The sequence below is a fragment of the Dermochelys coriacea genome, chromosome 20 (assembly GCF_009764565.3).
Source record: "Dermochelys coriacea isolate rDerCor1 chromosome 20, rDerCor1.pri.v4, whole genome shotgun sequence".
Classification (NCBI taxonomy): Eukaryota; Metazoa; Chordata; order Testudines; family Dermochelyidae; genus Dermochelys; species Dermochelys coriacea.
This window is the reverse complement of record NC_050087.2, coordinates 7355102-7377118: the sequence shown is the minus strand read 5'-3', so window position 1 is coordinate 7377118 and position 22017 is coordinate 7355102. Positions and strand designations below refer to the sequence as shown.

At 38.3% G+C, this 22017-nt stretch overlaps 2 protein-coding genes across 6 annotated transcripts in view; both read right to left on the bottom strand.

Annotated features, from left to right (window-relative positions):
* Positions 1-22017, bottom strand: part of HOXC6 (homeobox C6) — a 71044-nt gene that overhangs the window by 31523 nt on the left and 17504 nt on the right. For 2 of the 5 annotated variants that reach the window (XR_006278371.1, XR_006278372.1), the window contains exon 2: positions 7794-7825. The exons of 1 other annotated variant lie outside the window; for it this stretch is intronic. The gene's annotated coding sequence lies outside the window, so the exon portion shown is untranslated. Of the gene's footprint in view, positions 1-7793; positions 7826-15471; positions 15530-22017 lie in introns of those variants that run through there. 2 more of the 5 variants (XR_006278369.1, XR_005289704.2) reach the window with 2 other exon arrangements.
* HOXC5 (homeobox C5) lies at positions 18340-21378 on the bottom strand. The gene is made up of 2 exons (XM_038378420.2): positions 20238-21378; positions 18340-19589 (listed from the first exon to the last, which is right to left on the bottom strand). The coding sequence occupies exons 1-2, from the start codon at positions 20692-20694 to the stop codon at positions 19375-19377; spliced, it is 672 nt and encodes a 223-aa protein (XP_038234348.1). The 5' UTR covers positions 20695-21378; the 3' UTR covers positions 18340-19374.

Here is a 22017-nt window from a genome sequence, read left to right as displayed (position 1 = left end):
TACCTTTTAAAATGACATAACCAGTATTTGAGGATTTAATTAGAACAGCTGCAATTAAGGGAATCAAAGGAAAGCAGAACTTTACAAGGCTCTGGCATCGTCCATATACTCCCCTAGAGACGAATTTGTGACTCTCAAATGTTCACACAAATTCGATTCTACAGGGTACATATAGACGACTGTATAATTTGGCACTTGTGGTGTTGAGGCTTGAGGGGTGGGGCGGGAAAGGATTGCACTTCAGAATAGTGCTCTCTGGCTGGAGGAAAGTTGGAGAGGATGCAAAGGCCACTCACTTAGCATGTTGCTTAAGATGTTTACAGATATGGTTTGCTTTGCATATTTGTGATTGCGGGTCCTATCTCACTCAAAGACTCAGTCCCATATATATTTTGGCACTGTTGCATGTGGAAACTCATTTGCTATTTTCATTATTATCTAGCTTTTATTGGCATATTTTTCCCATGGCCTAATTGCTTATCCAATGGCTTGACAAAGATGAGCCCTACTTTATTAAAATTAGATATGTTCCATCTCTTGATATAAGCAAGTAGAATCCTATCTCTCTAAATAAAAGTTGCAAGGAGGGTGGGGGAAGAATCTAGAGTTTGCAAAAGACATTAATGGAAATGTATTCTGGTATTAAAAACATTGATTCAAATCTATCTAATACATTCCTTTTCACTAGCTATATCTCATGCTGTTCGAACACCTTGGACTCATACAGGATTTTGACATTTATTGTTCATACGGATGCAAAAACTTTATTCCAAGGCTGCGGAGATATTGAATAAAGATGTAGAGTTAATAAAGTAATTTTACCTAGGCATGTCTTTTTAATGGATGAATCTCGGTAAGCCACAGATGAGAGGGATTAAAAAATATATCCACAGGTAGTTATTTACCAACATACTTGGTGGTTATCATAAACAACTAAAAAGTTCAAAAATCCAAGGAGTGAAGGTCACCTAAACTAATTTCTACCAATGAGTTACAGATCTACAGTTCGAAGGCTTAAAAAAGCCTTTGGCTCAGTGTTCCAGATGGCCAAGGGAGAACTGCAATTTTATTTCAATTATTTGTTATTCTTATAGCTTTGGGACTTAATTGCAAATATTTTTTTTTAAAAAAAAAGGTTTTATTTAAAGAAGCGCCTGGCCCTGTTGTCTTGTCAATCTAAGTTCATCCCCCCCTTCTATTTTAGTTTCTTGCACATTATATCTAAGCAGTACACAAATATATTTCCCCCCTTCACTTGTCTGATTTTTTCTTTGTTTTTTTTTTTTTAGTTTTTAGTGGAGTTTTTAGATGTGTCTTTTGCTTTAAGTGTTTGGAAGAATTTTTGTCTCCATAAAATAAGTCTGCACGGACGTGTGAAGAATAGTTGTACAAGAATCTGGCTCTTTTGTCTGTAAACCTTCCCTCCCAGCCCTCTCTCTTTCGCCTCAATTTCCCCAGCCAACCCAACAATGTCGACAAACAGTTTTGGACTGACAACGCCAAGAGAAATATAGCACCTCGAAAAAATAATTTCTGGTCTTTATTTCCTTCTCTACCCAGGGATCAGGTTGCAAAATATAGATCTGGTTACCATTTCAAGAACATTTTTGAGTACAAAGCGCCTTTCTGACAGTACTGAAGAAAAATAAGTGACTATTGTCCCTGCGGATTCATTGTCTTAGCTATTACCATACTGACCGTTTGGTAACCTGTACCTCAAGCCATTAGCAATCTGTGCATCCTAGAAAAATGAAGTACCTATCTACTGGGGTTTTGTTATTCAGTGTTTAATAATAATAATAAAACAACAAACCTCATACTATGAACTATCTCTTCTTGAGATTCATAGGCAAGAAATAAATTTTTGAGTAGAGTTTTATTTCAAAGCATTTAAGGGTTTATTTTAAGGTGATTATTGTACAATAAGTTACATTAGTGTGTATGCTGGGGGCGGAGGGGGAGACAGATAGTTTCTTGCAGAAAAAAACAGTTGGTTTCTCTGTGACATTATGCAATGACATGTAATTAATTAAATTTTAATTTTTCTAACAACTTGAAAGCAGTAAGTGCAAAAAAGACCTTTTCTTTTTGTTCCTTCATAATACAAATAGACAGGTCTAATTTATGCAAAGAAATATGCAAATGTTTAATTGATTTTTTCTTAAATCTGTTGTCAGTAAAAGTAATGAATCGGCCTAAAACGATTTTAATAACCAGAGCATGTCAGGAGAAGTACTCGCCTTCACATTTTCCTTTTTAGTCTCTTTAGTCTCCGAATCAGTAATAATGTAAATATTTACCCCTTCTTTCTAAAATGTTAAAGATGAATTCCTGTTGTTTGTTTGTAAAAATATATACAAACCGTTTTCTCAATCTCTCTCTTTTTCTCTATCCCCCCCCTTCCCACTCCACCCAGGAATTCAATTTTCTTCAAATCTCGTTGAAAGTGGCTTTTTAAAAAGTGGGCGCATTTTAATATTGGTTAGACAGCGTGACCTGAATTTCACCTCAACTGTTTGACTTGATCCAATAGGTCACTGCCAAGGAGTTATTGATGGGGGAACTCCATTGAAATTTGTCTCCTCACAAATGGCCTTTAGATCTTCTAGCTAGTTCAATAACTAGTTATAATGTAGAAGGGGAAAAATGAAGCCCAGAGGCAAACTAATTTGATGTTTCATTTTTATGCTGGAGAAATTGTTGGTTTTCTTTCTATCACCTCTCCCCAAACCCCCCTTAAAATCTGGTTTTGGCGAAGATGCCCTTTTAGCTGAGAGGAGATTTGAATCTGAATTACAAATATATTTTATTATTGTTGTTGTTATTAATTATTATTATTAATTATTATTATTATTTATATTGGAGCCTCAGTTCATGAACTTCAAGACTTGACCTACACGGGAGCTTAAAAATAACTTCCTGCTTGGTAGGAAACATGCTTTTACTTTTTGTTTGTTTGTTTGTTTGTTTGTTTTTTTGTTTGTTTGTTTGTTTGTTTTAAAAGAGGATTATTATTTGTAATAGATCAAAGTAGCCAGGATGGGTAAACGAGTTATGTCTCAATTCTTTATAACGTCTCATGTGATTTCATTTAGCTCGAAAAGAAAATATATGTGTTGCAGCTTTGAGAACTAGCAAACCAAACCTGTTAGAGATGGTCCTTAAAGAATAACTGTTTAAATAAATTGAAATTAGCTAATAAACCTGCGATCGGTAGAGTTTAATTTATTTCATATACCATATTTGCTTGTCTTTAATGGTCCATATAACTACAACTGATCGCTTCCTTATTCTCCTTTAGCCTCTTCAAACCTATTTAAAAGGCTGAAAATATGTATTTTAGTTATAATCAATAAATTCTGAATACAATCTTTTCTGAGTCTGACGGCTCTATCCTTTTCAGCACGGAGAAAAAACTTTGATGGAGGATCCTTTTAAGTGACATATATACAGGCTATAGGGTTTCTCCTTGACTTTTTCTATACAAACAATACCTGTAATGACTCATCTCATGCTGCTGAACCATAGGTTAAGTTGTAAAGAAAACATTGGTCTTCTACGGGGATGGGCGGGGGGGAGTTGCAGAGAGAACCGTTCAGTGGAAGTTAGGTGGATGTTATTGTGTGGTATGGAAATATATACAAACTTTAGACAGCTCTTGTTCTGTATTATCCTAGAAAGCTTCTTCTTGAGTGGCACTTACTAGCTTAACCCATTCAGCCTTGAAATCGTCCCCCAGAATGATAATATTAATAATTACAGAGAATGCACTTCTATGGCTTGATTCTGTCTGTGATAGCACCTAGCTCCTGACAAGGACTTTGAAAGCCCCGATGCTCAGAGAAAGTGGATCTGGGCTTAGCCACTGAGACAGTAGAGTGGGTTAGAATGATAATATTAGTTATTTTAAATTGTGCAGGGGAATAGAAAGTCATACCAACCTCCCATGAGGTTGAAGGGTCAATATAAGAGTTAGCTACGTCGTCCTGGCCCGCAACTAACTTTAGGATAACTCTGATAAATCCTACTGTGCGTTTATTTTCAGTGTTGCAGAGAGAACCTCCCTGCCTCATATAGTCCTGCTAAATGCCGTCTCTTTCAGTTGGATTCCCTTCCTAGCTGGCGCAAGAGTAAATAATTCAGCTGAACAGGGGCTACACTTCGTGTGACATTCGCCATAGAACATTTGGCGTGTAAATGGCAAAGAGAAAACTCCGATGGGTGATTCTCATTCTGAATCTGCGCCTATGGGGAAATAAGAAGCACAGGTTGCAGGCACTTCTGGTTGGTACTGACACCCTTTGCAATTTAAAATCAATTCTGTGGTGGCTTTCTCTGGGGATGTGAAGTAATCACTGGACACTTTTTAAGCAAAGGGCAGCAAAAGAGCACCCTTTCCTACTTGGGTTTCAAATGGCCAAACTGCTCTTACCACACATATGTGTGACAGAGTGTCTAATTAGATTATATGTACAAAGATTTCCTCAATATAGGTTAGAGACTGGTGAGTGCTTGAATCAATAGCTGTTATTAAAACCTTACAGATATCAATTCTCCTAGCCAGTTTAATGAATACAGCTTTTATATTCAAAATGTACAGGATTTACACACACACGTATTATATATACACTGTATATATATGTACAGTACACTGTTTTTGTTATATATTATATATAAAACAAATACAGTGTACTGTACATATATATGCATACTATAACCATGTATCAGATATATTATGATTTGAAGTGTAAATATTACATATTGCACATCTAAAACTGTTTTAAAGTATTTGTGTATCTCTGTATGTGAGTGTATGTTTACACACACACAACTAACACATATATGCACACACACCCCGCTCCACCCCCCATATATACACACAGGGACAGACACACAAGTCTGTGTGTATCATTGTTGTTTTAGGTGATGAATACTGTTCTATAAGGCACTGGAATTAGTTATTTAGGACTGATGAAGAAAAATTATCTAGTGTGATCACTTTATTCTTCTGCATAAGATTCCTATCTTTGGATATTCCTATCTATCTCGATTTTCTGTCGATCAACCGCACTCTATACAAATATACAGAGTATAAACCCAGAACCATGTGTATTCTAATGAGCGAATAAGATACATGGAGTTCTGGAGAAACCTTCTAATTGCCTTCAGCTACCAAATGAGGTATTTGAATTTAAAAAAAAACAACTTTCATTGGGCGGTGGAGAATGGCAACAATGGACTATAATGATTGAAGAGGAGTTTTCTGTTATCTATAATGTTTATTTTTTTCACTAGGGTACTTTCAGTTTAATCTTTCACTGTGTAATAAACTATTATTTTAGTTAATCCCAAAGGTGAATCCGTCAAAACCTTTTAATAAAACGTTTATTAGTTTCAGTAATTCCAAGGGTTGTAGCTGTACCTCCAGAGCAGCAGGCAGAACTTAACTTAACTTGGTCTGCTGTAAAATACTTTAAAATAAATTTAGAAGTGTAAATGTTGCCCGACTCATCCTGGCCATTAGAATTCTGCAGGCATTGTCGTTTGCAGCAGTCATTAGTCAAGCCTACAGAAGCAAAAGGAGCCGGGTAGTTGGACAAGAGAAATCTCAAGAATGATATACAGAACCAGGCCTCTAGCATCAATTCAAACCTGATAAGAAATCGGCTGCCTTATTGCAAAAAGATGGCTAAGCTCGTTCAATTGGGCCTCGGATGCACTGAATAATTGTTTGATTCCTGGAAAGGCTAAAGTGTTTTCACTCCAAAACCTGGGGACCTGGGGAAAGGGAAAGGTGAACACCTAGGGTACCAGAAATGCACCCACATGAGATTGCAACGGGGCTGTGAAGGCAACAGATTGTTTGGATTCCATCCAGAGTTTAGCAGCTGAGACTAGCTCCATGAAAAAGTGGAAGGTGGGATGAAATGACGGCAGAACAGAAAGCCAGCTAATACTAATAATAACAGACTCCCTAAATCCAAAAATCTTATTTTAAGCATTCATTTGGAAAAAGTTAAGAGGAATTAGGTATTAGTTCAGGGATAGTGCATCAGCCAGTGCAGCATGGTAGGAAACTGACATAACATATAGGGGTTGTTCATACTCCACTTCTTCGCTTGCACATGACCCAGGAACTTTGAGACTGGACTTTTTTTTAAAAAAAAAAGCCTTATATTTCTGTTCTCCACAGTGTTATGGGGAATTAATTTCGACAGAGACAGGTACCCAAGAAAAGCAGAGACAGATGTAAAGTGCTAGGTTGTGTCTATAGGTAAAGTATCCTCCCGTCTCCCCGCAACAGTCAAATGTTTTATTCCTAGCCAAAGTGTCAGGGAAGCAAAAATAATGGGGGCTTTTGGTTTTTAACAGGAGAATGTCTATTAGATCATTCCTTTACAACGTACCTTGACTGACTGTCTTATAAAACTAGCACAATGTGTATACACACACACATACACACACTGAGAGGGACTGAATGCTATTTTATGGAAAGAGGTCACTTTTCACCATGCCGGAGAGAGAGAGATTGACTGAATGCTACCGTACAGAAAGAAGTTAGCCTTCAGCATGGATTATACACACACGTAGGCACAGTTCATTTTTATGTGGATGTCGAAAATGGATCTCTTTGATAATCTGTTAATTTCTCACTTAAATGTATTTAATCAGATATAGCAATAAAGAAAGCAGACACAAAGTCTTACTCTGCCTATAGGCCTACTGAGCATGTACCTAACCTTTTAGCTCTCAGAGTTTCAAGGAAAGCTGGTGTGTGTGTGTGTGTGTGTGTGTGTGTCTATTTTTATTACTGCGAAGCCTAGTTAGATCACAAATCTTAGTCATTTTTGTAAAGTATGATTTTCTCCTACTGGATATTATGCATCAAAGCCACAAAAGTATACAATATAGAACAGAAGGAAAAGGGGAGGAAAAAACAACAACCAACCTCTTGCTTGTCTTTAATTATATAAACCTATCAACCTAATGGAATATTCAATACAAGCTATAATAAAATAATAATTATTATTATAATTATAAATAGCTGTCCTCCCCCATAGGAGACGCTCAGTTGACCTCTCTTTGGGCTATGTTTAAGCAAAATACGTTCAATATTTTTTAAGTCAAATATAGTTAACAAGGGGAGGGAGGTCTGAAGACCTTTTTTAGGAAGCTACTTGGTGCATTGATCTCCAGTACCAGTGGATCTTTAGATTTTATTCATTGCCTTAGCAGAAAATCAGCTACAAATATTTCCACTATGTCTTCCCTCAGATTAGGCTGGGACTCCAAGCAAAAGATACAACTGTTTTTGTTTTGTTTTGTTTTTAACGATAACAGTGCAGAGCACTATTGGGCATAATAGACCATTTCCAGACCATAGCACGAGATTATTTAAAAAAATAAAATCTTTTCCGAGGTACCTTTGAGAATGTAAGTAAAAGCAGATTTGTGGAATTTACAACCTTAAGGACACAGACCCTCTCACTTCCTGTGATTACCGACAGATCAAAACGGACACCTACCTGCGTTTACAACCCCCGCCCCCTCCCTTCCTGACAGGAAAAAACCTCCTGTAATAAAAGTCTAGTCAGCCATCCCTTTTGTGAAAGATGAAACAAAATATATGCAATCACGGCTTGTGAGTCTAAAAAACAAGGACATTGATTTTGTTTTTGTTTTAGAGAAAGAAAGAAAGAAAGAAAGAAAGAAAGAAAGAAAGAAAGAAAGAAAGAAAGAAAGAAAGAAAGAAAGAAAGAAAGAAAGAAAGAAAGAAAGAAAGAATTACTTACTGCTGTTTCTCTCCATTTTGTCATGGCCAAACCTACAGAAAAGAAAGTTTCATTTTTTTAAAGAAAGAAAGATACATACAGGCTATGCCCTACAGGATCATCCATAAACTCTAGCTATGTGCACTTTCAAGTTGACTCCAGTTCCTTGTAGATTACACTCCAGTTCATGTTACCTAAACTCAAGCAAACTCTAATCCTGCCGCGGACAGAAATAAATAGAAAGGTCAACAGTAGCAGCTCTCTCTTCCCATGTGATTATTTTGTTGTTGAGACATAAATTAGAGAAATCTGTTGAATGCCAAGAAATGATTATATATATAATGTCTATATAGATATATCTACTAAGGGAGAGGAGGAAATGAATAGGATACAGAATAAAGACTCTAAGGGGCGTGGGGGGTGGGGAATAACATTTCTTCATGTACATCCAACTATCTTGCTGCCTCAAATCCTCTCGCCTTTTGGTTTGGCTAGGAAAACAAATATGGAATTTAAAAATAATAACCAACAGTTTTGATCAGTGGAACAATGAAGCGAAAGTGGGAGGGGGGTTCGTATTGGGGAAGGCTTCCTCCTTCTAAATGAAGAAGTGATATGGTGAACGGTTAGGCATCTCCAATTCGTGCAGGGGTAATAAGGGAAATACATTCATATCTGCCAGGAGAAAGGGAAATCGCAAGTTAAAAAAAAATCGAGAACTCGGAATTCAACTCTTGACCGGGAAAACCCAGATCAAAACATCATTTGACGGGAATGCTCTCTCAGAATCAGATATTAAATCAATAAAATCAATCCATCAGTACAATCTGCATAGGCAGAAGATCTCTGCACCGTGGCTCTTAAAAGAGAGAGGAAAAAGGGGAGATGATGTTTAAAAACCACTGGGAGAATAACCGAGACCAGCGATCTGAAACAAAGTGAATCTGACCCTTGGAGTTTACCTTATTTTAGCTGGATATTTTGATTTCTTCATTCCACCTCTAGCTAGCCAATTTTTCTGGATTCAGCACCACACTAAACTTATGTTCGAAGGCATTATGGTTCCGCTCACAAGGGTAATTAATATGCACAATGGTTTTCTTGTAAAAAGGAATGTTTAATATTAACCTTTTTTAAAAAAAACTTTTAATTCATAAGGTACGAAGGTGGCAAATAAAATTTTGAATATGGCCATTTTATTGATCCTGAAATGGAAACAGTTTTCAAAAAATGTTATTTAAGCTAAAAACCAAAGCAGCCAAATCTGCTGAGGAAATGACAATAATTTACCAGGTACAACACTGACTTTTTAAAAATTAATCATGAAACCTATAACCGAAGAAAGAGTTAGCCAATGAAAGACCCTCTTGAAAGAATATATCTACATTTCAAGTCACACCAAAACTTTCTTCCTGTGTCAGACATGCAGCGTCTTAAATCTCATAGTACCCATAACAAAGCTCAGAGCATTCTAGACTGTGCTCAATACAAATATTTACTTTTGATATCCTTGGCAATACTCGGCAACGTGTTTTTAGATACCTTGAATGGTTATTTTTCATTATGGGTGTAGCACTGAAACTAAAGCACTTTCGATTCTTTATTGAAAGGAGGACAATTGGAAAATATTATTTCCTTAAATTTGCCTTGCAAAGGATTGCTTAGAAATAATCAGATCCTGTCCCTAATGTAAAATCTCCGTACTCTCTCTTCCCTTTGGCATCCTATTTAGAAGGCACATCTAATATGGTGGCTGTAAAGGACCAAATAAATGTTTACTTTTGGAATATGGCATCTCTTTGGCAACTGCCCACTGCAAACCTTTCCGTATATAATCTTCTGAGGTTTCAGAGTAGCAGCCGTGTTAGTCTGTATTCGCAAAAAGAAAAGGAGTACTTGTGGCACCTTAGAGACTAACAAATTTATTAGAGCATAAGCTTTCGTGAGCTACAGCTCACTTCATCGGATGCATCCGATGAAGTGAGCTGTAGCTCACGAAAGCTTATGCTCTAATAAATTTGTTAGTCTCTAAGGTGCCACAAGTACTCCTTTTCTTTTTTCGAATCTTCTGAGGGTGACTAAGAAAGTTATAACCCTACCTTTTAACAAAAAGTGGAATGAGGTTCTCGCAATTGCAAGTCTTGTTCAAGGCGAGCACAGATGTTGGTTGTTTCTTACAATAGATAATAAAATATCCCCACTGTTATAATAGGATGTAACCCAATTACATTGACTCGCAGTGGCTGCAATTTTGGAGTTGCTAACTCATGGTTTTCTGTCGTCTTTGTTATTGTTATTGTATTTAGTTTGTTCACCTTTAACAAAAATGTTCCCAGTACGAAATGTAGGATTTTAAGGTACTAAAATGCCAGGAAGCGCTGTTATTTTAAAGCAGTATCCCCTCCTTTCCCAAAACGGGTAGTTTAAAATGCGACGTGTAAATATCTTGCAGCTAAAGTAATTTCAGCGAAGTAGGGTTTCGCTCAATTTTAATTCCAAATTAAGCAGAATGCCTCTGAATACCAACTGGCAACACACAAAGATGAATACAGTTGAGCACTGTGACTTATCCTATCTGTGGCAGAACTTGGACTGTATTTATGTTCCAAGAAAAGAAACCCTCCCACAACGGTGCAACCTTAGGTAAAATATCAAGCTCATGCTATTGTTTTATCACCTGTTGGGAGGAGAAGGGGAGATGACTGATATAGTGACAAACTTGCCTGAATGTCACGTTTGCTTCTGCTAATCAAAAGATGTTTAATTCTTTTTTGTTTGTTTTTAATATATCTTAGGGTGTGTGCAAACCCCTTTTCTTGATTGGCGAGAGTAATCACGTGACTCCACTTTGCGCATGCCTGGTGAGATCCTTGGGATATTTTGTGTGCCATAGAAGTACACCAATCTTCCAGGCTAGCTTTCCATCTTCTCGTGGTGAAATTTTAGCCAACCACATATACATTAAGAAAAAATGATAATACAGCGAAGAGTCATAGGGATGGAAACGCAAACAGTGCATTTATCATAACATTTCAGAAATATTTAGCTCTGGATAAACCTAAATTAAAAGTTGACGATTTCAGATGCCAAGAACTTCCCCATTGGAGAAGATGAAATGAACTAGCAACACTTGGGCCTGATCAATCTTATTCTTGAAGCACAAACAAATAACGGGCTTTATGAATAGGATTTCCAGGTGAAAACCAATTGTATCAGTTTATTTTTGTGAGAACGTTTTTTTCCCCCCTGAAACTCAGAGTTAGGGAAGAGACAAAGCGCCAAGAAACCCAGAGCGCTTGTTCTTTTCAATCACGACTAAAACGGCTGTTTTTGAAAAGTGCCACTTCTCCTTATGAAGAAACTTCTTAATTCATTGGACCCTTGGGTTCTTCGTTCATAAGAGAAATGTGATTTGCGATACAAAATGCTAAAGCTTCTGTCCAGGCACGGAGTTATGGCTGTGTGTGTCCTCTGGCAAAGTTGAGGATTGGTCACACTACATATTAAAATAATCTTTATCTATGGAGAAATTTGGGGGATGTTTGTATATGCATCTTCATCTTCATGAAGCCTGAGTTAGTTTAAGCCTTAACTCTCCAGTCTATCCACTCCAGCATCCCCATTGTTATATTGTTCTTAAACCAAGAACAAGTTGTAGATCAAGCAAGAAAAAGGAAAAACAACCTTCTGGAAACCCACGTGCGAGCTGGAGCCTAGAGGTGCATTGAAGCCCGCTGCCGATGAAGCAGCTCCGCACCTTCCAGATTCACTCGGCGCTTTGCAGCGTGGAACCCACCTGCGTCGCCCCAGAGAACCTAGAACTATGAGCTACCGCGCCTAGTGACTCCTAGCCTTGCAGCGGGGCCGCATTTTTCTTCGCAAAGGGCATGAAGGCTCGGGAAGCGGTTGCGATTTATTTCTGCTAACAGGGCATCCCTTTTCTTGTCTCCCTTCTTCCCCACCCCGCACCCTCCTCCACCCCGCTTTCCAGGCGGCTATTCCACCGCACCGAGCCTTAAAACAGTGCCACACCAATCCGATGCTGCTACTCCCGGTTCAATGTGAACAGCAGAAGTGATCTCAATCTACTGGTTTGTTTGGAGAGGAAGAAATTAAGAATCGGGTGGGCAAAAAATGTCTTTGTCGTGGGTCCTCCCCCTGCCCCATCCCACTTAGAATCTTCCTAGTTGTCACAACTGCTCAAGTTTTGTTGTAAAGAGCAGAGGGCAAACCCAGCTCACCTTCTTCCTCGGAAGAGCGATCTCGCACCAGAAGGAACTCATGGCACCATTAAGGGGCCCAAGAACTCACCCAGTATTACACAGAAGAGGGGGAGGGGTAGATGTATACACATATGGCTGGGCGTGCAGGCTGGACACGCAGCTCCTTAGGGAAAAAAAGCCATAAGGGAACACTGAGGAGTGCTGGCTTCGGAGACCTTTTGGAAAATCTGGCCTCAAATGTGGGTGCAGGGATCTTAAAAGTTTGGCATATAATGGAGAATCTGGTCAAATCCTTTCAATAATATTAATAAATAATAATAATAATTATAATAATAAATAATAACAATAATAATAATAATAATAAATCCCAGAAGGTTGCAAACGGATCAGTCCCATGTTGAAACTATCCAGAAGACAATGAAGTTACACGCAGGGTGAATTAGCGCCGATGTGGCTTCTATAGTTAATAAGTATGTATCAATCTCTATACATACACCACATCACTGTGTATATCTCTTGTATAACACTTTATATTCTGGATACACATGAAGGGTGTACTTTATGGGAGCATGTATGTACATAGTATCTACTTATACACAAACTTAAATACTCTATACCCAGGGGTCTTTGTTCAGGCAAAATTAGCATGGGAACTTCCCCTAACTAAAGGACTACAGTTTGGTTTATTTTAGCACACACCTGGCCCATTCAAGTCAAAGGAATTTTTCCAGTGGGGTCAGGATTTCACCTATACCTATACAAAGAATCACCTATCTGAAGGAGTGTCTACAGCATGTAGAAATAGCCGGACCATGTCGAATTCTGCTCTGGCCCTCCACACTGCAAATCTGGAATGCTTCATCATTTACTCTGGTGTGAAGGGGAACAGAATCTGGCTCCATGATGAGCATGTTAAACAAACTGAGAACCTTACTGAGGGACTCAGCAAGTGTTGCTGTTTATTGAAACTGGCTGAATCTTTATCCCAACGTAAATAACTAGGTAACAAGGAGTATTTAGGCTTGAATCTCCTGGAAGTTGTCTCTGAGTTGTATGGCTGGGATCAGAGCCTGGATTTGAGACCAAAGGCTTGGGAAGCATCTTATAAAGACCATAAGTAACAGGAGCAACACCTACTTGAAGGCACATGGCCTATGTATACACACAGGGGCCTAGGGTCACAATTCTGCTTGGTTTCCTATAAGAGGACGGAGTTTACACTCCCATTCCCCCCCCCCCCAGTATATTGAGTGTCCTGATTTTCAAATCCCTAATGAAAATGAAAGCTGTTTGCTTGGAGGAACTCATTTTCCCCAGGAACACCTTTTTCATGGAAGTTTGGAGGACAAAGACCCTAAAACTTACTGGGCAGGATCCTCCTTTTCTCCCCAACTCTACAAAATAAACCCCACTGGTTTCCTTGTGGGGTGCAGATAACGCAGAATTGGGCTCTTTGGGTCAGAGATCAGCTCCCAGTAAATTCCTATTAAGAATAATGGATTTTCCTCAGATTGTTCGTGTGTGTGATTCTCCATTGTTCTCAAAGGGGTCTATTGGATTCTGAACATTTCTGAAAGTCCAGATCCTACATTTACAAAAAGAAAAGGAGTACTTGTGGCACCTTAGAGACTAACAAATTTATTTGAGCATAAGCTTTTGTGAGCTACAGCTCACTTCATCGGATGCATTCAGCTGTAGCTCACGAAAGCTTACGTTCAAATAAATTTGTTAGTCTCTAAGGTGCCACAAGTACTCCTTTTCTTTTTGCGAATAGAGACTAATACGGCTGCTACTCTGAAACCTATCCTACATTTAGGCGTCTAAACTGGAGCTGGGCTCGTGGGATATACTGGCCCTATACTTTCATCTTGCACCGTCTCTTTTAAGCGCAACAAAACATTTTATATCTTCACATGTACACACCCGTTCCCTTCACAGATAGATTCCCCCCCCGCCCCACACACACACACAAACACACCCTTCCTTCCTTTTCCTTTGAACTAGAGAAATCCTCTTTTCACTTCGCTGTTTAAAAGGAAGGTCTTTTGATCGCGAGTTGGACTCCAATAAAACAGGCCAAGTAACAGTTATTTCTGGGATTGCCCACTTCTCTTGACTCTTAGATCCAGAGAGCTCAGCGCTACGAAGGCAGTTGTATGGACTGGGGGGGAGGGGGAATGTGGTATATAAACAAACCAAGACGCTCTCTCGAAGTACAGTCGAAACAACACAAGTCCGTATCAGGGACAGGGATTCTTACGTATTTACCAATCATTGCTACATTTCCTGATTTTTTTCCCATTCACTAAATATGACATGTCTAACTTTGAATATAATATAGTCTTTGTGGTTAGATTTCAGTTATGAGCCCCGGCCCTACATTCCCAAAACTACCTTTGCCTAGGTGTGTTGCAAACAATATTGAAGGGAAACCATCCAGGACACCAGTCTATTTCTCTGCATTCAAACAGTGCTCCAGACAGGTGTTTGGACTCTGGCCTGCCCCATTTTCGATAGATCCTTTCGAGACTGCATTGCTCGAGTTTGAAATCTATCCATTGGAGGTATATTGTTACATTAAGCCAAGGACACACGAGGAATAAGAGCAACATCTCCTGGTTGTGGAGGGGGGAGTACAAAAAGAGAGAAACAGAGATTGCATTAATGGCACTTTGTGTAATCTGATCACATCATTCTTCTGAAGAAAAAAAATGCCACGTCTCTATAGCCTTATCTGCGACAGGGAGTTTACAAATTCTTCGGCCTAGTTCCAATCCCTGCATAGCTCTGAGTTCATGCCTCCCTCCACACACCTGCCAACAGCATCAAAGGAGTACAGAAGTCAGACTTCCAGATCTCTTTCCAGCTCAACCTCCCCCCCCCCCGCCCACAGCAATGCGCATGCACTTCACCACCCAGCAACATTTAACACACACACACACACACAAAGCAAACTCTATACTGTGGTCCTTAAAAAAAAACAGAGATAAAAAAACCCCCAACAACTCAAGCAGGAACCAAAACTATCTGATCAGAGTTTTAAAACCAAAGGGGGGAGGAGAATCAAAAACCCCGATCTTCCACCTTTCACTTTCTTCAAGTATTTTATTGTCTACAGAAAGAGTGGGGTAGGACGGGGGTGTGGGGGAGAAATGTCTCTGCTTAACCAGTAATATATGGAGCTTTCTGGCCTTATCTAATTTCCACAAGCCCTGGGGAAAGAGAGGGGGTGTCTGATATTCCTTCTAGATAAGGTTCCTGACTGCTACTCGCCTTATACGCCCTCTATGTTACTTTAAAACGGCATACATACTAGTTTGTCATACAGTAAAAGAAGCAAAGCCCTCCCCCATCACAGTATCTACAGAATTCCATGCCCATCAGAGTTTAACGCTCTATTTTAATAAGACTCACTGGGTGCAATGGATTTTTCCCCCCCCAGAAAGCGAGAGAGAAGGGGGGAAAAATTAACTTACTGAGATCGCTTGGGATCCATTTGGTAAGATGTACCTTCACTAACAGCAGTCTGAGACGCCGTAATCCACACTAAATGCCTTGTCCCACTGTCCCAGCATTAAACAGCTCTAGCAGCTGCGATGGTGGACAGTTAAGATTATATATGATGTAAATATATTGTGGGTTTGTCAGCTCCCCCAAACCATAAAACTTAGTTTAATGACATCACGTGTTCTCTGAGAGCCATTCAGGGCTTTTGCTTAGGGCCATCCACATAAATAACCTTCAAAAGTTTTAAACTACTAAATTCACATAGAAGCCATGAGTATTTCTGCTAATGTTCTCATGTTCTCAGTTAAACTAAAAGCCCTTTGCTCAATAATAATTATGATGTTAATAGTAATAACAATGCAGGATTTTTTTTAAAAAATGGAACTTTGGTCTGTGGTTGTTTTTTTGGGGCCATTTTAAGTTCACACTGGGTTGACACGGATGACAGGGGAAAGGTAAGTCATTTTTTATTTCCTTCTTGGTTTTACAGCGATCTTTGGGAAAGGATTGAGAGGCAGACAGGAAAAAACAAAACCTCTCAAGAAAGCAGCGAAAACAACAATAAAAAATGAATCAGTCCTGGAACATGACTCTTTAAAAAAAAGAGGGGTTGAAATAAATCCATCCCCCACCCCCCACCCCGGGAAAGTCAGGATTAACCTAATTAATCATAACTAACTACACTGCTGCTTCGCACTATGGCAATGAAAAAGTTTGGAGTTGTACGTGTTAGGTTTAAAAAAGAAGCAACAACAAAACAGAACCAGCAAAACCCACTCCTCCCTTAGATATAGCAAAAATGGATCTGATTTTGTTAACCCTTACCTGTCAAGTCTAATTGTTTCTTGACAGTTTACCGATCAAGGAGAAAGGAAAGATGTTGGTGACGATTTAACAAATACAGTGTTTAAGAGAAAGGAGAATAAGACTAGATACAGAACTACTTAGTTAGTGAACAGCCACCAGTATACGCCAAATTATTTTCCGTGCTTGAGCAATTTCTCAATAGATTTACACAGCATGGGTAGAAAATAAAAACCTAAAAGGAATAGTTAAAAGACTCTATTATTCTATTTGTAATTACCCAAGGCCCACATAGTCAGAGGGCCAGAGCGTTAAGCAAAAACTGGTTCAGGCAGAATGAAATTTCCAAACCTAGTTTTGATTTGCTTAGCAGTATTTCACTGTAATGAACGGAAAAATGACAGTTCTTCCAGAAAAATAAAAGGAATTTACTATTGACTGTTAAATGACAGTAAAATTAAATGTCACAGCCTTTCTGAAAGCATTGCTTGATACTTGTAACTTACCTAATAATAAATAAATAAGTAAATAAATAAATAAATAATTTAACTATAGGAAGAGGTAGGGTCCTAACTCCATGTTTAATAAGAACGCCATATAGACACTCCACATTTGACCACGCTCTACTAATTGTACCCTTAAAGACTTCCAGGCTACCACTAAAAGAAACTTTTGTTTCCAGGTTCAGGAAATTGTTCCATTGTTTGAAATGTGTAAAGGAAATGCTATAAAGTTTTATGGAGCTATTGGCTTCTTCAAGCATTTGTTTCCACTGTAAATAGCTTTCAAGACACATCAAGGATGACCTTAGTAGTGTGTGTTGTCTATAGGTATGGTGTGTGTGTATACAAATAGACAAATATATGTTTGTGTATATACACACACATATAATTGTATATATGCAAGTGTTTGTATATGTGTGTATATGTATATCTGTCTGCCTGTATGCATGTGTGCACATACATATACATGGACAGACACACATAGATAGATAGATAGATAGATAGATAGATAGATAGATAGATAGATAGATAGATAGATAGATAGATAAAACAGACCTCAAGAATACTAAATTAGGCCAATCACGTTAAATAATAATAATTACAATAACAATAATCAGGGGGTTAGAAAACAGTGGTTCTAAATACATTTTTTAAAGTATCGAGATTTCCTGTATAAGTTTTTAACTACCAAAGAAAATGTAATTTTATACCCAGATCTTGTGGCATCCTAAATATAAAGTAACTTTCACAAAGAGCACGTTAAAAAGTCTACCCTAAACTTCCACCTTAAACCTTGCCGGTGAAATCTTGGCCCCACTGAAATCAATAGCAATTTTGCCATTGGTTTCAGTAGAGTCAGAATTTCACCCTGAACCTCTATTCGAATATGGGCCTCATTCTGCTCCCACTTAAGTAAATGGTAGTTTTACCATTGATTTCAATGGGAATAGGAAGGGTCTATAGCCACTAAAAGGTACGTGTATACATATCACTGTACAGACCCCAACTCATGCAACACATCCATTTAAACCAATGGGAGTTGTCCCTGAGCGTTCTTAAGTTGCTTCTCAACCTTTTAAAAGACTGTTTAGAGGTATAAACTGGGCTGTTTTGGGAAGGGTATTTTCTCTGAACTATACACTTGGGGGAGTCTTTGAAAACTAGATTCCTGGCAGAAGAGGCCATCTGTCAGTTGGAGGGGAATGAATATAGAGCCTAAAATGAGTTCACTTGGTTTAGAAGAAGCCAACGCTGCCATATTATTTGTATGTTGGAAGTAACAGCAGTGCTGCACTTTATTCAGAGATGGTTCTATCTAGCACTCTACAATCAGAAGACCCCATCACTGAAAAGCACACATGACTCAAAGCTTCTTTGGGTCGAGGTATATAAGTGTACAGTAAGAAATGGACCCCTCATTCTACCCCTGTTATCTCCAGAGAGATTTTTAAGCAAACTAGAAGCAGGATTGAAAACAATTCTAAGAAGGAAAATCAGCACAAAGGGGTTAATCTCAGCGGGCACGCCAAAGTTTTGTATTATTTAGTGTTTATTTAATATGACAAAATATAAGTTCCATGGTCTTTCACATATGAAACTGCAACCAATAAATATACGGCGTACATTATTGAAAACAAGTTATTATAATGGACTACATTTAAACAAAGATGTACAAATTTTTGCTTTTTTATATATTTTTAGCATTTAGCAAATCTACATTAATTACTCAACAAATAAATACACAATAATATTAGGTCCAGATAATTCATTTTCCCCACATGCTTTACTCTTCTGCACAAGATATTTCGGATGATTGCTCAGGCCGATTATTTCATAGTCCATTCCTTTCTTTTCATATGCAAATAATAAAAAATAATGAATTCTAAGTCCGAACAAAACAAACCAACAAACAAAACCAACTCGTCTCAGAGGGTTTTTTTTTGCCATGTTTGAGGACAAGTGCATCTATGAAATAAGCTGTGGATATATCCAATCCACGTACAAGTAAACATTTTTCTTTTAGGCTTCAGAAAGTAACAGTGGAGGTGTCAGGTCTTTTACGTACAACCCGAGGATACAGAGGTTAATTTACATACAGTAAAATATATCCGCATTTTCCTTTCTGCTAAGATTAAGCAGACAATTAAGGAAGATTCTGTGACTTTAGACAACTTACTTTGAGTTTTTTCTCCCGTAGGCAGCTTATTATTGTTGTTGCTATTGTTATTATTCTAGCACTGATAAAATATAACCCATTAGCTCTGCGGATTGTTTTTGAGCAACATGATTATGATAGTCCCTCCCGCCCCCCAGAACGTACAGGTTAGAACATTGAGTAACAATCTAAAGAGCTATACACTAAGTTCTGCATGAAGCGAAGAGCAGGTTTTTGCATACTAATAAGATAACTCCTTTGTCTGATGGATTTGTGAGGGTATGTAACACAGTCCATTCAGCAACACGACCCCCTCCCCACCCTAAAAAGAAAAGTTTTTTTGAAGGTAGATTACAACCAAACTCGTGTAAATATTTATTGACTCTCTCTTTAGAGAGTCATCCTTCTACTTAGAGAGAATCTTTGCTTTTCAATTTGGAATCTTTCTTCCACTTCATTCTCCGGTTCTGAAACCAGATTTTGATTTGCCTTTCATTTAAGCACAGGTTGTTGGCAATTTCAATGCGCCTCCGGCGTGTGAGGTATCTGTTGAAATGAAATTCTTTTTCTAGTTCCAGAGTTTGGTAGCGAGTATAGCTAGTTCTGGAACGTTTGCCATCTGTTTCTGGAAAATAAAAGACACCACATGAAAAGCCAAAACAGTTATGTTTCAAAAATAAATAATAACACAACAGAATATAAATAAGTCCCCTTGGTTATACCCAGGACAATTGTCTCTGCCTAGGACTTCAAGGTTTGGCCAGGGTCAACATGTAGCTTCTCTTTTTATAAACACCTTCAGATTAAAGTTTGTAAAGATCAAACGTATGCAGACTGAGCAGAAGAGAACCTGTTCCCTGTTAAACATTAAGAAAGTGTACAAAAGAGGGGAATATATTTTAATGGGCTGGATTTCTATCCTGGAGAGGGTGCAAGGAGGAAAAACAAGTCTATATAGACAGGATGACTTTTTTATATGGTTTTTTTGGTTTAATATTTTTAAAGAGAAGCCTAAAAGAACATGTGTATTTTTAAAACCCCCTCCAAAAAATTGGAATATTGCCTTTTATACACGTTTTGTTTCTATGATCCAATTATGCTGTCATAAATTTGGGCGTATATAGCCTCTAAGCCTTTTAGTGGACAGTTTTACGAGCAATTGATGCCTTAGTCGTAAAATTTACGACCTTAGTTTTTTTTTTATTATTTGCCCCGTATGGCCTATAAAACCAAGGCAAATCCTGTGAAACAAAATCAAGAAGTGAAAGTTTACCATGGCTCATGTGTAGTTTGGTCATCCACGGATATATTTGTGGTGGTTGCTGCTGCTGCAGTTGTTGCCCTCCTTGTTGTGTAGTTTGCACGGGCTCCGCTTTGATCTCGCCAGTGCCCTTAGATCTATCCTCCAACGCCGTGTTACCAGCCTTCTGACTGTAAATTCCTGGGTTTAGAGGAGTCTGGTCGTCTCTGGCTAGAGAGTGCCCTGAAGAACCCATGACTGTACAGGAAGGTCGGTCGGGGTTAGTTCTAGGGCTTGAAGACATGTCCAAACCGTTCAGAGAGTTGGAAGAACCAGAGGATGGGAATGTGATGCTTAGATCCAGCCCACTGTAGCAATACCTGGATGACTGAACCTCAGACAGAGATCCATAATTCCCATAACTTTGCATGGTATAGGCAGGAGCATTTTGACTTTGCTTATAGAACGAATTGGCTACGTAAGAACTCATGTCGGATTTTTTGCACCCTTTTGATTAGGCTTGATTTGTGGCCCTTTGAAGTTCAGGGGGTTTTTTGTTCTCTAAAGTGCAGAATTTATAGGTGGAGATTCTTCTTTCTTTATTCAATGTGCGCTGCCCAAATATGGCATGTTTAAATAGAATCACGTGACTGTGTTGGCCAGTCATAAATTTGGCTTGATGACCCCAGGAGGTTATTGATGGAAGCCTGTGAAACGTATCTGATATGTTGGCAAAGCAAACTAAAGGCCCCAAGTAAAAACCAAGACTACGAGACTATAGCGTCACCTGGTGCTAGGCCTATGGTACAACGCTTCATAAAATACGGCTTCCCATGCCCCCCTCAGTGTATACATTGGGCTTGGGTGTAGAGTGGCCAACATATACAAGTCTTTAGCCTTTTAAGAAATGGAAGATTTGGCTAATTTTGTGTTGACAGAGCTTCAGAAGCGGACATGGACGTATTTGTGTGGGATAAAGCCTGTGATGCAAAATATCTTTAGATACATGCCATAATACGTTCTCGTTTTATTTTCTTTGTGCGCATATATTATGTGGCTATAATAGCAACGTATGGTTTATATGCACCTTTAGAGAGACACACGTACCTAGCTATGTTTGGGTGGGAAGGGGGGTCCATATGTGTGTCTATGCGCATCTGTATTATTATAGATATGTTTGTGTATTTACTGTAGACTGAAACGCTTTTAGTATTTCTAATTCACAAAACGCGTTAGTGTGAACTGTTAGTCGCTATATTTTATTTTGTTAGAATACTATATCAGTTCGTGCATACATATATACACACATATATATATACTATATAATATATGTAATGTATTGTGTGTAATATATGTTACACACAATACATTACATATATAATATATACAGTATACATACATTGTCTATGTTGCATATATGTATACATTGTACATATGAATGCACATATGATTTATCATCTAAATCTCCTGTAATATGCAGGTATACACAGCAGATGTGAATATATATATTCACATCTGCTGTGTATATATATATATATATATATATATATACACTCTAGCTCTGTGTATCACTCTGTGTGCGTTATGTTATGGGTTAATATCAGTGTATGTATTCAGTGTCAGTGAATCCCATAAAGTTACCTCCCCATAAATATTTCATGGCTTAGGTGAATGAAATAAACACATACAATGCTTTATCTTCGGTATATGTGAAAAAAAGCTCTTAAGTATTCAGCATGGACTGCTTCTGTCATGTATCTACAGTAATGGCCGAAAGTTTACAATTTCTCTTACATTTACCACTGCAGTTTAC